This window comes from Macaca nemestrina, chromosome 20 (assembly GCF_043159975.1).
Source record: "Macaca nemestrina isolate mMacNem1 chromosome 20, mMacNem.hap1, whole genome shotgun sequence".
Lineage (NCBI taxonomy): Eukaryota > Metazoa > Chordata > Mammalia > Primates > Cercopithecidae > Macaca > Macaca nemestrina.
The window spans coordinates 51,132,607-51,146,991 of NC_092144.1; the positions used below are offsets into that span (position 1 = coordinate 51,132,607).

A 14,385-nucleotide genomic window follows, 5' to 3' on the forward strand; every position below is an offset into this window, starting at 1 on the left:
TGAGCCTCCCGGCTGCTGCCATCTCCTGGGCTATGCCCCTGTGGCTTCCTCTGCCCCAATTATTCTTCCTCCAAAGGATCTGGGCTGCTCCCTCTCTCAATTTAGGTCTTTGGTGAATGTCACATCAGGGAGGCCTTTTCTGGTCACCCTCTTTAACTTGCAACTCACTCCAGAACTTTCTCTGTGCAGAAAAGAGTTAACCTGGCAGGTTCTACCCCAGACTGCTGTCTTTAGACAGGCCTGGGTGCACAGCTGGTCCTTGGCTGGGAACTTGGGTGTCAGGAGGGGTCTTATCACTTCCTGACAGAGTGGCTCACTGTGTCTTTCTAGGCTGTTTGTGCAGGCCCAGGCCTTCCTTCTGGGAGCCTGGCATTTTGGTATGTGTTGGAGAAAAGGTGCTCTTGTAGCTGCCCCCATTGAAACCGAGGGCGCCGAGGCTAGGATCAGAGTATCCCTGGCTGACATTTCACACATGTCACCATGATCCACTGCTGGAGGAATCAGGTGTGGCCTCTGGAAGTGCATGCCTGGTTTCCTGAGTTCACTCCATGTACCTTTTCTTTTGGCTGACTTGGCTCCATATCCTTTGATGAGAGTAAATCAGAGCTATCAGTGCAATTGCATACTGATTCCCAAGTCCTAGAGAACCATCAAACCTGGGGTGCTCTGATTCCCAAGTCCTAGAGAACCATCAAACCTGGGGTGCTCTCTGATTCCCAAGTCCTAGAGAACCATCAAACCTGGGGTGCTCTGATTCCCAAGTCCTAGAGAACCATCAAACCTGGGGTGCTCTGATTCCCAAGTCCTAGAGAACCATCAAACCTGGGGTGCTCTGATTCCCAAGTCCTAGAGAACCATCAAACCTGGGGTGCTCTGATTCCCAAGTCCTAGAGAACCATCAAACCTGGGGTGCTCTGATTCCCAAGTCCTAGAGAACCATCAAACCTGGGGTGCTCTGATTCCCAAGTCCTAGAGAACCATCAAACCTGGGGTGCTCTCTGATTCCCGAGTCCTAGAGAACCATCAAACCTGGGGTGCTCTGATTCCCGAGTCCTAGAGAACCATCAAACCTGGGGTGCTCTGATTCCCGAGTCCTAGAGAACCATCAAACCCGGCGGTGGTCTCGGGGACCCCCGGCACACTGTCCTTCTCAACTCTTTTCTCCTCCTCAGCACTCACCACCATTGGGCATCCCATTAATATTTTACCTGTTTACCTTATCATCTTGCCCACACCCCAGGTTCCACCCCAACCCTGATCTGCACAGTATTCCCAGCTGCACCCATAGAGACCCACAGAAGATGCTAGGGGAGTATTTCCTGAATGACACCCGTAACAGCTTTATTTTCAAAGGCGGGATCCCTCCCCGGGCTTGTGATGGGGCAGCGCTATGGGCCCGAGCAGCAGAGCTGTGCAGGACAGGAGTAGGCAGGGGCGGGGCAGCTGGCCCGGGAGGCTGGCAGGTCCCAGAAGACACCTCACACGGGTTCCATCTGCAGCTCCTCCCCGTCCACAGCCTCAATCTGGTGGAAGGCAGCATGGGAGCCGATGACCACCAGGGTGGCTCCTGCAGGAAAGCCGGCAGCTCAGGGCCATGCTCCTGTACCTGGCCCCCACCATCCACCCCAGCTGCTCAGACCCTGTACTCACCCAGCACCCAGAAGACGGCCGAGCCCGCACCAGCCAGCCAGAAGAAGGGGAAGGAGATGCCTCCAGCCAGAGCGTACTGATGCGCTGGGCTCACCTCTCGGCCTGAAAGCAGATGGCATTGGGGCGCTGTTCCGACCCTTCATGCCCTCTCCCAGAGTAACCCCTGCTGCCCCCCAACAATCTATATAAGCTTCAGGTCCTCGGGATCAAATCCAAACTCCTCATGCCAAGGCCCTCCAGGTCCTGGGGTCACCCTGCTCCCCTGGTGTCCTCACTGCCCTCCAGAACACAGCACACCGTCCTCGCCTGCCTCAGCCCCACGCTCTGCCCTCTGCCCCACATCCTCCAGGAAGTTCCTGGGATCCCAGCTTCCTGCTCCCTAGACTAGGGCTCTCCTGCTGCAACCCTCACGCAGACCAGGGGTCTCAAACTGGTGGCCCAAGGGCCAAATCTGACCTGTGGATGTGTGTTTGTTTTGAGATGTTTTACAAGGATGTGATTTGTGGCTGGCAAAGTGAATGATTTCACATAAAAATACCAACTTCAGGCTTCTCATAGAAGTCTCAGGGATGGGGGTCTGCATGCTCTGGTGCCTGTGCTGCAGGCGCTCCCTCCCCCTAAGCCCGTCATGCACATAACTTGCAGGCCCCTGAAGAGCCTGGCCTTCAGGTCTACCTGACAGCCCAATCCCAACTCCCTGACCCCACTCCAAACCTTGATTTTCCCCTGGGGGGAATTTCCCCTGGCATTTTGTTCTCCCAGTGGTCCTTGGTACTAGTCTGGGAACCACATGAAACACACTCCTCAGCTTCCCCAAGTTCCAAGTTCTTTCTGGTCACATCCCAGAAAGCAGGAAAAGAAACGGGAACAGATCTAGGCCAGTGTAAGTTCGCCACCTGGTGTCCAGTGTGGGCACCTGCAGCTGATGCTTGCCGCAGAAAGCGGCAAGGGGAGGAGAGAGGGGAGGAGTCATGTGGTTTGAAGAGGAGTAGGTTTAAGGCACAGCAGCCAGGTGGAGCCTAGGTTTGAGGAATAGCAATTTGAGGGGGCTGAGACTCGATGGGAGCATCGGTTGTGTCTGAGATTTTTAAAGGATCAGGTTTGGGAGATCTAGTGTATATCTAGGCTTCGGCGGACTTGGGTTTTGAAGGACTTGGATTTGGGGTCTGAGGTTTGCATTCCAAAAGACCAAGATTCGAGGGACCAAGGATTCATCTGGGCAGGGGGTTTCTCACCAAAAAGCACAAGCTTGGACTGCAAGGTGCGCAGATAGAGAATGTAACAGGCGCCGAAAAAGACAGCCAGAGCCACCAGCAACATAGGGGACGTCACCCTGGAGGAGGAGTGCAGGGAGGCAGCGGTTAGGCAGCTGGGGCTGGCCAGCCAGGGAGCCCTGGCCTTCTCCACCGGCGGGAGGCAAGCTACATCCTGGAGACCAGGGAGGGCCAGGTGACATTCAGTCACACTGCATCCTGGCCAGGGTGATGGTGGGGTAGGGACCTGGCCCTTTGGTGACAAAGTAGGTCTAGCAGAGCCAATCCTTGGGGGCGGGGCCGGCCTGGGCGGTGAGGGGAGGGGCCTGGGCGGTAGGAGGGGGGCCTGGGTGGTGAGAGGAGGGCCCGGGCGCTGAAGGGCGGGGCCTGAGTTGTGAGAGGAGGGGTCCACCCGGTCGGAGCTAGTGCGGGTGCAGGGCCCGGGATGCACTCACACGCAGTACAGGATGAGGCCCAGGAACACGAACACATAGTTGCTCTGGTAGTACTCCACGTTGCGTATGAGGCGCTGGCACAGCTCGCCCAGGTTGCGGGGCCGTGAGAAACGCTGCTGGTCCACGAAGGTGCCCCACGGCCGGATAGTCGCGCGGCGCCGCTCCAGCCACTCCCGGCCTGCACCGGAGGGAATCAGCTTCGGCAGCAGGGTCCTGCGAGGGGTGGGGCCGGGTCAGTGGTGGACCGGGATGGAGCCTCAGACCCCCGCAAAAGAAGGGGTTTAAGGGGGCTTGGACTCCCTCCCGGGACCCCAGATTACTGAATCGCAGGCGGGGAGGGGGGTAGGGGCCCAGACGCCAGGGTCCCATTAGAGGAGACCGGGGCCAGCGCTTGTGCGTCTCGGGGCTGGGACTCCGGGCACTCGAGGGAGGAGGGGGCCAGGGTCCCGGACTCCCGGGCCTCGGGTCCGAGGGCCTAGAGCCGGCTCGCTCACGTGGCGCTCAGCCCTTCCGCCTCGACATCTTTCTGCTGGTCCTTCTGGGCTGCCATGTCTGCGTCGTGAGGGGTAGAGCTGCTGTAACCAGCCCGGTACCCTGCAGACCCCGCCGGCCCCGCCCGAGGCCGGCCCCACCCAGCGGAGTCGACGTGGCGCCGCTCGGGAGCAGCTGGGGACTGTAGTTCTGCCGCCGATCATTGTGGGAGTTGTAGTCCTGACGGTGGCTGGGAGGGTGGGCGCCATGATGGCGGTCTGACTCGCAAGACACCTTGGGAGATATAATCCCAGAAAGTGACGGCGCGCACCTCTGGGCATTGTGGGACCTGTAGTTTCAGGAGGGTGCAGGTGCGCTGTCAGGAAAGAGGGCGTTATGGGAGCTCTAATGGCAGAAGAGGGTGTTGTGTACTCTCCCAGGCAGGGCACAATGGGGACCGTGCAGAGCTGTCGTTCTGACTCTAGAGGGCATAAAAAAACAACTAGAGGGCTTGCTAAAACAGACTCCTGGGCCCCACTCCAGATGTTCTCATTCAGCAAGTCTGGGGTGGAGCCCATAATTCGCATTTCTGAGTTCCCAGGTGATGCTGATGCCGCTGGTCCATGGACCACATTTTGAGTAGAAAGATTTAGAGAGTTTGTGGGAATTGATTCCTTCCTCAAGAGATTGAGGCTAGTGAGTGGGTCATGGTTGCTGGAGGGGTATCTGAGGTTGCCCCCTGCCCCACTTTGTGGAGTCCCAAAGATGAATGAGTTGGGACTTGGGACACCTCCGCACCGCCACCCCTCCCCCCCCCACCTGCAAACACACACACCTTTGGACAGGAGGGAGTGAAATTGGGAAAGAGAAAAGGTTGGGAAGTTTTGTGGGTTTTCTGGGATGGAATCTCACTCTTGTTGCCCAGGCTGGAGTACAATGGCACAATCTCAGCTCACTGCAACCTCTGCCTCCTGAGTTCAAGCGATTTTCCTGCCTCAGCCTCCCAACTAGCTGGGATTACAGGCGTGCACCACTATGCCCAGCTAATTTTTTGTATTTTTAGTAAAGACGGGGTTTCACCATGTTGGCTAGGTTGGTCTCGAACTCCTGACCTTGGGATTCGTCCACCTCAGCCTCCCAATGTGCTGGGATTACAGGCATGAGCCACTGTGCCTGGCCCCAAGTGACTCTTTTAGGCCCAGGTCTTGTCTTCCAAGATCTACGGCACTTCAGGGTTTGTGCTTGGAAGCCTGCTGGAAGGCGTTCCCAGGAGGTGGGGGGAAGATGGCCCTGTCCAAGGGGCTGGTGGCGCAATAGGCAGGGAAGCCCTTTGCAAGGGCCCCACACTGAAGATGGAAGAGTTACACTTTGAAGATCAGATTGGCTAGTTACTATTTATTTCCTCTTTGTCACCCCCAGGCTTTTAGTGGAATCGGGTTTTCTTTTTCATTTTTGAGACGGAGTTTCGCTCTGTTGTTCCAGCTGGAGTGCAGTGGCACAATGTCTGCTCATTGCAACCTCCGCCTCCTGGGTTCAAGCGATTCTCCTGCCTTGGCCTCCTAAGTAGCTGGGATTACAGGTGCGTGCCACCATGCCTGGCTAATTTTTGTATTTTCAGTAGAGACGGGGTTTCACCACGTTGGTCAGGCTGGTCTTGAACTCCGACCTCGTGATTCGCCCACCTAAGCCTCAGCCTCCCAAAGTGCTGGGATTACACGCGTGAGCCATCGCACCTGGCCTGGAATCAGGTTTTCTAACTAGGATTCAAACTTGAAAATCCTACTCCTTTGACTGCGGGGCCGGGTGTGGTGTCTCACACCTGTAATCCCAGCACTTATGGGAGGCCCAAGCGGGCAGATCACTTGAGGTCAGGAGTTCAAGACCAGCCTGGCCAACATGGCGAAAGCCCATCTCCACTAAAAAAAATACACATGCCTGTAATCCCAGCTACTTGGGAGGCTGAGGCAGGAGAATCATTTGAACCCAGGAGGTGGAGGTTGCAGTGAGCCAAGAGCGTGCCACTGCACTTCAACCTGGGCGACAGAGTGAGACCCTATCTCAAAACAAAACGCCAAATGAGGAGTGCAATTGCACGATTACCCCCGAGCAGGAATAGGGGAGCAGCATCTGAATTCAAAGGGCCAGAGCAGCAGAGGTAGCCCTTGGAAGAACCTCCATGGAATGACAGAGCTTGGAGAATAGAATTGGGACAGAGCTCCAGCTGCCTCTTCCATGGCCGGCTGTGGGAGATCCAGGATTAACTTTTGATATGAGAGCTATTGGGTTTCCTTATAGGAACTGAATGAAAGCAATTTCATTCCAAAACCCACTGGTCTTTGTTCTGAGCGGAGAACATAGCGGCAGAGGCCTGGAGGTATCAAACAGCATGGGCCATGGTGGGAGATGGGGTGGGGGACAGTGGAGTCTGAGGGGCAAGGACATTGCAGGAGGGGCCCTAGGAGTGGGAGGGTCGGGGAGGGGACTTTGAATAAGGGAATTTCAGGAGATGGGGCCTGGACACAGGGGCAATGTGGGAGAGGAGGGCCTGAGGCAGATACATCATGAGAGATGGTGAGAGATGGGGTCCCTGAGAGAAGGGGCCTTTGGCAGATGGGCCCTGAATTAGGGGAGTAGGCGGGTGGTGTGCTGGGAGATGAGGGAACACCCAAGAAGATTGTGAGTTCCAGGCAGGGTGTGGTGGCTCACGCCTGTAATCCCAGCACTTTGGGAGGCCAAGGTGGGCGGATCACTTAAGGCCAGGAGTTCGAGAGCAGCCTGCCCGACATGGTGAAACCCCATCTTTACTAAACATACAAAAAAAAAAAAAAAATTAGCTGCGCGTGATGGTGCGCGCCTGTAATCCCAGCTACTGGGAAGGCTGAGTCAGGAGAGTCACTTGAACCCAGGAGGCAGAGGTTGCAGTGAGCTGTGACTGTGCTACTGTACTCCAGCCTGGGCGACAGAATGAGACCCTGTCTCAAAAAAAAAAAAAAAAAATGGATCCCTCCAGCCTGAGGCCTCCTCCCTGCCTCCTGGGATCCCCAAGGAAGTGGTGCTGGGAGAGCAGGAAGACCTTAGTGCATTCAGCCAGAAACCTGGGGTCACTGTCCCTGCTGTGTGACCTCAAGGAAGGCCCTCCCCTCTCTGGGCCTCAGTCTCCCCACCTGTCTATGGGAGCGTCTCTTCCCTTGCACCAGATAGATAAAGCAGTATTTGTGGGTTTCCTAGGAGAGGTCTGGGCTCATGTAGCCCCTACCGGGATCAGACTGTACCCTGGGGTCACGAGGGGTGTCCAGCGCACGTGGCCGCTGCCCTCCAACTGCCTTTCCCCCTCAGATTTGGAAGCTTCTCCCTCAGCCATTGTCTTGTGCGGTGGGTGTGTACATGCACTTGCACACTCACCCACTCACACTTGCGCTCAGCATCCCGGCCACCCAGACACTGGCATTGGAAGGCAGGTAGGCCCAGGCCTGGCCCCAGCCCCTCCTCTGACTTGCCTCCCTGGGCTGTGTTAGGAAGACTGCCTCGAGAGAAATGGATTCGCTGCCCCACCAAGGTGGCGAAAATGAAGATGAAAAGGACTGACAATTCCCAGTGGAGAGGGGATGTGGAGCAGCTGCTGCTTCCTTACGCTGTTGGACGCAGAATGGCACTCGAACTTTGGAAAAGGTCTGGCAGCGTCCATGAAAGCTAAACATAGTCTATCCCATGAACCAGCGATTCCACTTCCAGGCACGTGCGTACCCAACAGAATGCACATCTGTCATTAAAAGACACAACTAGAGGGCCGGGCGCGGTGGCTCACGCCTGTAATCCCAGCACTTTGGGAGGCCAAGGCGGGCAGATCACAAGGTCAGGAGTTCGAAACCAGCCTGACCAACGTGGTGAAACCCCATCTCTATTAAAAACACAAAAATTAGCTGGGCGTGGTGGTGCGTGCCTATAGTTCCAGCTACTCGGGAGGCTGAGGCAGGGAAATCACTTGAACCCAGGAGGCAGAGATTTCAGTGAGCCGAGATCGTGCCACTGCACTCCAGCCTGGCGACAGAGCAAGATTCTGTCTCAAAAAAAAAAAAAAAAAAAAAAAAAAAAAAAGGCCAGGTGCGGTGGCTCAAGCCTGTAATCCCAGCACTTTGGGAGGCCGAGACGGGCAGATCACGAGGTCAGGAGATCGAGACCATCCTGGCGAACACGGTGAAACCCCGTCTCTACTAAAAAATACAAAAAAAACTAGCCGGGGGCTGGGCGCGGTGGCTCAAGCCTGTAATCCCAGCACTTTGGGAGGCCGAGACGGGCGGATCACGAGGTCAGGAGATCGAGACCGTCCTGGCTAACCCGGTGAAACCCCGTCTCTACTAAAAAATACAAAAAACTAGCCAGGCGGCGAGGTGGTGGGCGCCTGTAGTCCCAGCTACTCGGAAGGCTGAGGCAGGAGAATGGCGTGAACCCGGGAGGCGGAGCTTGCAGTGAGCTGAGATCCAGCCACTGCACTCCAGCCTGGGCCACAGAGTGGGACTCCGTCTCAAAAAAAAAAAAAAAAAAAAAAAAACTAGCCGGGCGAGGTGGCGGGCGCCTGTAGTCCCAGCTACTCCGGAGGCTGAGGCAGGAGAATGGCGTAAACCCGGGAGGCGGAGCTTGCAGTGAGCTGAGATCTGGCCACTGCACTCCACCCTGGGCGACAGAGCCAGACTCCATCTCAAAAAAAAAAAAAAAAGACACAACTAGAGGGCTGGATGCGGTGGCTCGTGCCTGTGATCTCAGCACTTTAGGAGGCTGAGGTGGGTGGATCACTTTTGTTTTTTTTTGAGACAGAGTTTCATTCTTGCCCAGGCTGGAGTGCAATGGCGCGATCTCAGCTTGCTGGAACCTCCACTTCCCAGGTTCAAGCAATTCTTCTGCCCCAGCCTCCCAAGTAGCTGGGATTACAGGCATGTGCCACCATGCTCAGCTAATTTTGTATTTTTAGTAGAGACAGGGTTTCTCTATATTGGTCAGGCTGGTCTCGAACTCCCAACCTGAGGTGATCTGCCTGCCTCAGCCTCCCAAAGTGCTGTGATTACAGGCATGAACCACCGCACCCAGTCTGTTTTGTTTTTTTCTTTGTAGATGGGGTCTCACTCTGTCACCCAGGCTGAAGTGCAGGGGCGTGACCTCGGCTCACTGCAACCTCCACCTCCCAGGTTCCAGTGATTCTCCTGCCTCAGCCTCCTGAGTAGCTGGGATTACAGGTGCCTGCCACCACACCTGGCTAGTTTTTGCATTTTTAGTAGAGACGGTTTCACTGTGTTGGTGGGTGGATCACTTGAGGTCAGGAGTTCGAGACCAGCCTGGCCAACATGGCAAAACCCAGTCTCTACTAAAAATGCAAAAACTAGCCAGGCGTGGTGGCAGGGCACCTGTAGTCCCAGCTACTTGGGAGGCTGAGGCAGGAGAATCGCTTGAACCCAGGAGGTGAAGGCTGCAGTGAGCTGAGATGGTGCTACTGCACTCCAGCCTGGGCGACAAAGCAAGACTCCGTTTCAAAAAAAACAAAAAACAAAAAACGACATGACTAGAATGTTCCTGTCCCTAGCAGCACCAATTGTAACAGCCCCGAACTGGAAACCCCAAAGTCCCTCAACAGGAGAATAGACAAGTTGTGTTATGGAATGATAAGGAAGGGGCCACAGATACAGGTGACAATATGGATGACTCCTATAGACATAATGCTGAGAACAAGGAGCCAGACACAGAGATGACATGCTGTAAGGTTTCGTTTGTATGAAGCTCAAGAACAGGCACAACTGACGTGTGGTGACAGAAACCAGATCAGCTCTTGCCTCTGGAGGGGAGGCGACTGGAGGGCTCCAGTGAACTTTCTGGGTGGAGGGAAAGGTTCTATGCCTTGATCTGGGTGGTAGCTTTGCAGATGCAACTTTTTTTTTTCTTTTTTTTTCCTGAGACGGAGTCTCACTCAACCTCTGCCTCCCGGGTTCAAGCAATTCACCTGCCTCTGCCTCCCGAGTAGCTGGGATTACAGGCATGCACCACCATGCCCAGCAATTTTATTTTTTATTTTTTATTTTTTTTGAGACAGAGTCTCGCTTTGTCGCCCAGGCTGGCGTGCAGTAGCGTGATCTCGGCTCACTGCAAACTCCGCCTCTCAGGTTCACACCATTCTCCTGCCTCAGCCTCCCAAGTAGCTGGGATTATAGGTGAGTGCCACCATGCCCGGCTATATTTTGTATTTGTAGTAGAGACGGGGTTTCACCATGTTGGCCAGGCTGGTCTCGTACTCCTGACCTCAAGTGACCTGCCTTCCTGGGCCTCCCAAAGGGCTGGGATTACAGGCGGGAGCCATGGCACCTGGCCTGCAGATGCAACTTTAAAATCATTGAGCTGTAGCCTTAAGATGTGTGCACTGCACTGTATGAAAGTTTATCTCAATAAAATGAGAGAATAGCGTAGCGACCTAGAACTTTGGACAGCCTTGGTTCAAATCCCAGATGTGTCTCTTCTTAGCTGTGTGCAAATCACTTCTCCTCTCTGTGCATATTTATTTATTTATTTATTTATTTTTATTATTTTTTTTGAGACGGAGTCTGGCTCTGTCGCCCAGGCTGGAGTGCAGTGGCCGGATCTCAGCTCACTGCAAGCTCCGCCTCCCGGGTTCACACCATTCTCCTGCCTCAGCCTCCGGAGTAGCTGGGACTACAGGCCCCCGCCACCTCGCCCGGCTAGTTTTTTGTATTTTTTAGTAGAGACGGGGTTTCACCGTGTTAGCCAGGATGGTCTTGATCTCCTGACCTCATGATCCACCCGTCTCGGCCTCCCAAAGTGCTGGGATTACAGGCTTGAGCCACCGCGCCCGGCCTCTCTGTGCATATTTAATGTGCACCTTGTGCAGAGTGCTTAGAAGTGGGCAGAGCACATAGCGGGCACTCAGTGAATCACTGTCATCACCATCATCATCAGCATTGTGTCCCCTGGGTCCTACTCCTATAGGAGAGGCTCCCAGTCACCATCCCACATCTGCTTCCCCTCCCTTTCCCCTGTTCTGATTCCACAATCCCATCGCCGGGCGAATTCAAGCTGCTCTGAGTTTCGTGGAGTTGAAAACTCCGTGATTAGATGGCTCTGAGATTCGGTGACTTTCAAGCCAGTGCCAGGCTAATTTCCTGAGGTTTTGAGAATCGCCTGGCAACGCGCCCCAGCAGAGGGGATGCCATCCCGGCCATCCCGGCCACAGTCCCTGTCCAGAAAGCAGGCACGACACACACACTGCTTCTCTCTCCCCACTGATATATTTGATAATTGTCCAGAACCAGAGACAGCATCAGCCGAGGGGCTGAAAGGGAGTAAAAAAGAGCCCAGGGAGGTGGCTGGGGCCGGAGAAATGGATAGAGGGGTGAGGAAAGGGAGAGAAACTGACACAGAAAAGAGAGAGGAGAGAGGCAGGGGGCAGGGGAGAGATGCCAGCCAGAGTAGGGGTGTCAGGAGATAGTGGAGGGGGTGGGGGCCAAGGTGGGGCCATGGGGAGAGAGGGCTCCTCCCCAAAGAATACAAAATGGGGGGGACTGGCAGGGGTGGTCCTGGGCTTGGGGGACAGGGAAAAGACGGGCGATGTGGTGGGGCTGAGGTCAGTAGTAGGTTTCCTTCTCCACCCAACCTGGAGAGACAAAGAAGGAAAGAAAGAGACAGAGTAAGAGATGGAGAGAGATAGGCAAGGTGAGCCACCCAACAGAGAGAGGGACAGAGAGGGAGAGAGACAAGGAAACCACACAGACAGAGACCCGTGAGAAGACAGAGCGGAGGCCTGGAGAGATGGGAAGAGAGAGAAGAGTGGGAACTGGGCGGCAGAGCCATCCAGCAGGGCGAGGGGAGCCTGGGACCAGCCGCCTGAGACCCTGCTGTCCCCCACCCCCCTTGGCCGCTTTGCCGAGCCCCCTCACCCCCTGGGTTCCTGCGCAGGATGAGTTTGCGGATTTCGTCGTAGACGAAGATGAGGAAACTGTAGGGGAAGGCACAGAACCACCAGCTGGGCCTGTGGAGGGGAGAGCAGGAGGGCTTGAGTGCGGGGCTCTAACGAGAGGCAGAGCTTCAGGGGACAGGAGGGGACGTGGCGGGGACGCGGTGGGGCAGTCTCCCAGGACCCTTCGTGCTCACAGGTGGAGGGTTCCCTGGGTAGGGCTGGGGCCTGGGGTCTGCGGAGTAACCCGTGGTAGGAGCAGCCCATGGGGGAGACTTGGGGGCATCAGAACGGGGACTGCAGCAGGGACACCAGGGGAGGTGGGGCCTGAGGTTCAGACTGAGTCTAAGGGAAGGCTCCGTGGCAGGTGCTGGTGTGGGCAGGGCTGGGGGCAGCGGGGCACTCACTTGAGAGGGTACATGCGCAGGGCCACATCCATGCCAGGGCAGTAGGACAGGAAGGCAGCCAGGGCCGTCTCCTCAAACAGTCCGAAGATCAGGATCTTGTTCCTGGAGGCACAGAAGGGCAGGGCTGGGCCCAGAGAGCACCCACCCTGCACATGCCACCCCGCAGAGACAGGGAGAGGCACAGTGCAGACACCCAGAGACAGCAGTACAGACACAGAGACAGAGGCAGAGACACAGGAAGAGAGACGGAGATGGGGAGACATGCCCCGACAGAGAGAGACAAAGAGGCAGAGCAATGGTGACACAGAAAGAGACAGAAAGACAGGGACACAGAGACAGACACAGAGACAGGGACAGACACAGAGACAGACACAGAGATCAGGACAGACACAGAGATAGGGACAGACACAGAGAGAGACACAGACAGGGACAGACACAAAGACAGGGACAGATACAGACACAGAGACAGGGACAGACACAGAGAAGCACTGGTATAAAAAGAAAAGGACAGGAGCACCTCCACCACACACAGAGGCTGAGAGAGAATCAAGGACACACAGGATCCCTTGAGAGAAAATCAGTGCAGTGGCAAAACCCAAAATGGGCTGGGCATGGTGGCTCACATTTGTAATCCTAACACTCTGGGAGGCTGGGGCGGGTGGATTGCCTGAGCTCAGGAGTTTGAGACCAGCCTGGGCAACATGGCAAAACTCTACTAAACATACAAAAAATTAGCCGAGCCTGGTGGTGCACACCTGTAATCCCAGTTACTTGGGAGGCTGAGGCACAAGAATCGCTTGAACCCGGGAGGTGGAGGTTGCAGTGAGCCGAGATCGTGCCACTGCACTCCAGCCTGGGCAACAGAGCAAGACTCTGTCTCTAAATAAATAAGCAAACAAATAAATAAATAAATAAATAAATAAAAATTAGCCATATATGATGGTGCACGCCTGTAGTCTCAGCTACTCAGAAGTCTGAGGTGGGAGGCTCACTTGAGCCCAGGAGGTCGAGGCTGCAGTGACCTATGTATGATTGCACCACTGAACTCCAGTCTGGGTGACAGAATGAGACCCTGCCTCAACAAAACAACAAAAATCCAAAGCAAGGACACAAGAGGAAGTACACAGACAGACAGACAGACACTTGGACAGGACGGATGGCTGTACAGCCGCCGTGTGCCCCCAGCCCTCACTTCATGCCCTGCTGGAAGACTGAGTTCCTCCGGGTCTTGCAGATGATCAGATCTGCCCACTGGACGACTACGATGCTCACAAAGAAGGCTGTGTGGCAGGTGAACTCCACCACCTTCCTCTGCTCGTATGTCTGCAGGAGCGGTGACCGGGGCATGGGACATCAGTCAGTGGCACTGCAGCCCTAGCCGCCACCCCGACGTTCTGGTGCTCTTTGACCCACCCCATCCTGCATGGGGCCCCCAGGGCCTCCGGTGTGTCTTCCTTCTGCGGGCTCATGGTCCCAAGGGAGGAGGCAGGAGATGTACAAGAAAGGAGAAAGGTTAATGGTGACCTCACCGTCCACCAGGGGCCAGGAGGATGAGGACCCTGTGGTCCTCCCAAGGATAGACAGCAGCTGGACTTTGAAGGGACAGACAGAGGCAGGGAAGAAGGCCCGGCAGGGCAGAGAGCTCAGGCAGTGGGAGACAAGGCTCCAGATGGGCTGGGCAGGGGCATCCAGGAAGCCCCAAGTGCCCAGCAAAGGCCTTGACACTGCCATGGGGGACTGAGGAGCCATCGTAGGAAGTGGCCATGCATGGTTGGGACAGCTCGCCCCGGGCAGGAACACAGCACCCTGCCCCACTCACCCACTGCTGCCCGTAACTGTCCTCCAGGTCGTTGACAGTGCGGTCATCCCAGTTTAGCCGGATGCCCACTAGGTTGCCAGGCAAGAAGCCATTTTCTGCCAGGATCACAAAGTAAGAGAAGAAACCACCGAGAGCCTGGATCATTCCTGGAAGGAGGAGAGAGGAAGCAGAGGAGAGGCTCAGGTCTGGGCCAGCAGCCAGCCCAGGGCACCTCGGAGGGCCCAGCAGCCCCCTTGGAGAGGGAAGTGTGCCCCTCTGGCCCTGTTATCTGGACACCGGTTCCCAGAGGGCGACCTGAGGTCTCACTTGGTGGTGAGGCCCTGAGATGGGTGGGCCACCTGGGACAGGGGCTTTGGAGAGGGGGCTCTCCCAGAGGGATAAC

At 55.8% G+C, this 14,385-nt stretch overlaps 2 protein-coding genes across 4 annotated transcripts in view; both read right to left on the reverse strand.

Annotated features, from left to right (window-relative positions):
* Positions 1 to 1,315: 1,315 nt before the first annotated feature.
* Positions 1,316 to 4,010, reverse strand: LOC105495276 (Rab acceptor 1). The gene is made up of 5 exons (XM_011764607.2): positions 3,853 to 4,010; positions 3,359 to 3,571; positions 2,886 to 2,983; positions 1,651 to 1,752; positions 1,316 to 1,567 (listed from the first exon to the last, which is right to left on the reverse strand). The coding sequence occupies exons 1-5, from the start codon at positions 3,906 to 3,908 to the stop codon at positions 1,479 to 1,481; spliced, it is 558 nt and encodes a 185-aa protein (XP_011762909.1). The 5' UTR covers positions 3,909 to 4,010; the 3' UTR covers positions 1,316 to 1,478.
* A 7,083-nt stretch (positions 4,011 to 11,093) lies between these two features.
* The window catches only part of LOC105495619 (ATPase Na+/K+ transporting subunit alpha 3), a 31,087-nt gene continuing 27,795 nt past the window's right edge, over positions 11,094 to 14,385 (reverse strand). For all 3 annotated transcript variants that reach the window (XM_071088175.1, XM_071088174.1, XM_071088173.1), the window contains exons 19-23: positions 14,004 to 14,149; positions 13,377 to 13,507; positions 12,185 to 12,286; positions 11,761 to 11,852; positions 11,094 to 11,477 (exon numbers count right to left, since the gene is read on the reverse strand). In XM_071088175.1, the coding sequence (XP_070944276.1) occupies positions 11,449 to 11,477; positions 11,761 to 11,852; positions 12,185 to 12,286; positions 13,377 to 13,507; positions 14,004 to 14,149 (500 nt within the window). In that variant the 3' untranslated portion in view covers positions 11,094 to 11,448. The remainder of the gene's footprint in view (positions 11,478 to 11,760; positions 11,853 to 12,184; positions 12,287 to 13,376; positions 13,508 to 14,003; positions 14,150 to 14,385) is intronic.

Coding starts and splice junctions, on each gene's coding strand:
- LOC105495276 (XM_011764607.2), bottom strand. CDS start 3,908: ATGGCAGCCCAGAAGGACCAGCAGAAAGATGTCGAGGCGGAAGGGCTG. Junction 1,753..2,885: donor GTCCAAGCTTGTGCTTTTTG/GTGAGAAACCCC, acceptor ATCTGCTTTCAG/GCCGAGAGGTGAGCCCAGCG. Junction 1,568..1,650: donor GGCCGTCTTCTGGGTGCTGG/GTGAGTACAGGG, acceptor GCTTTCCTGCAG/GAGCCACCCTGGTGGTCATC.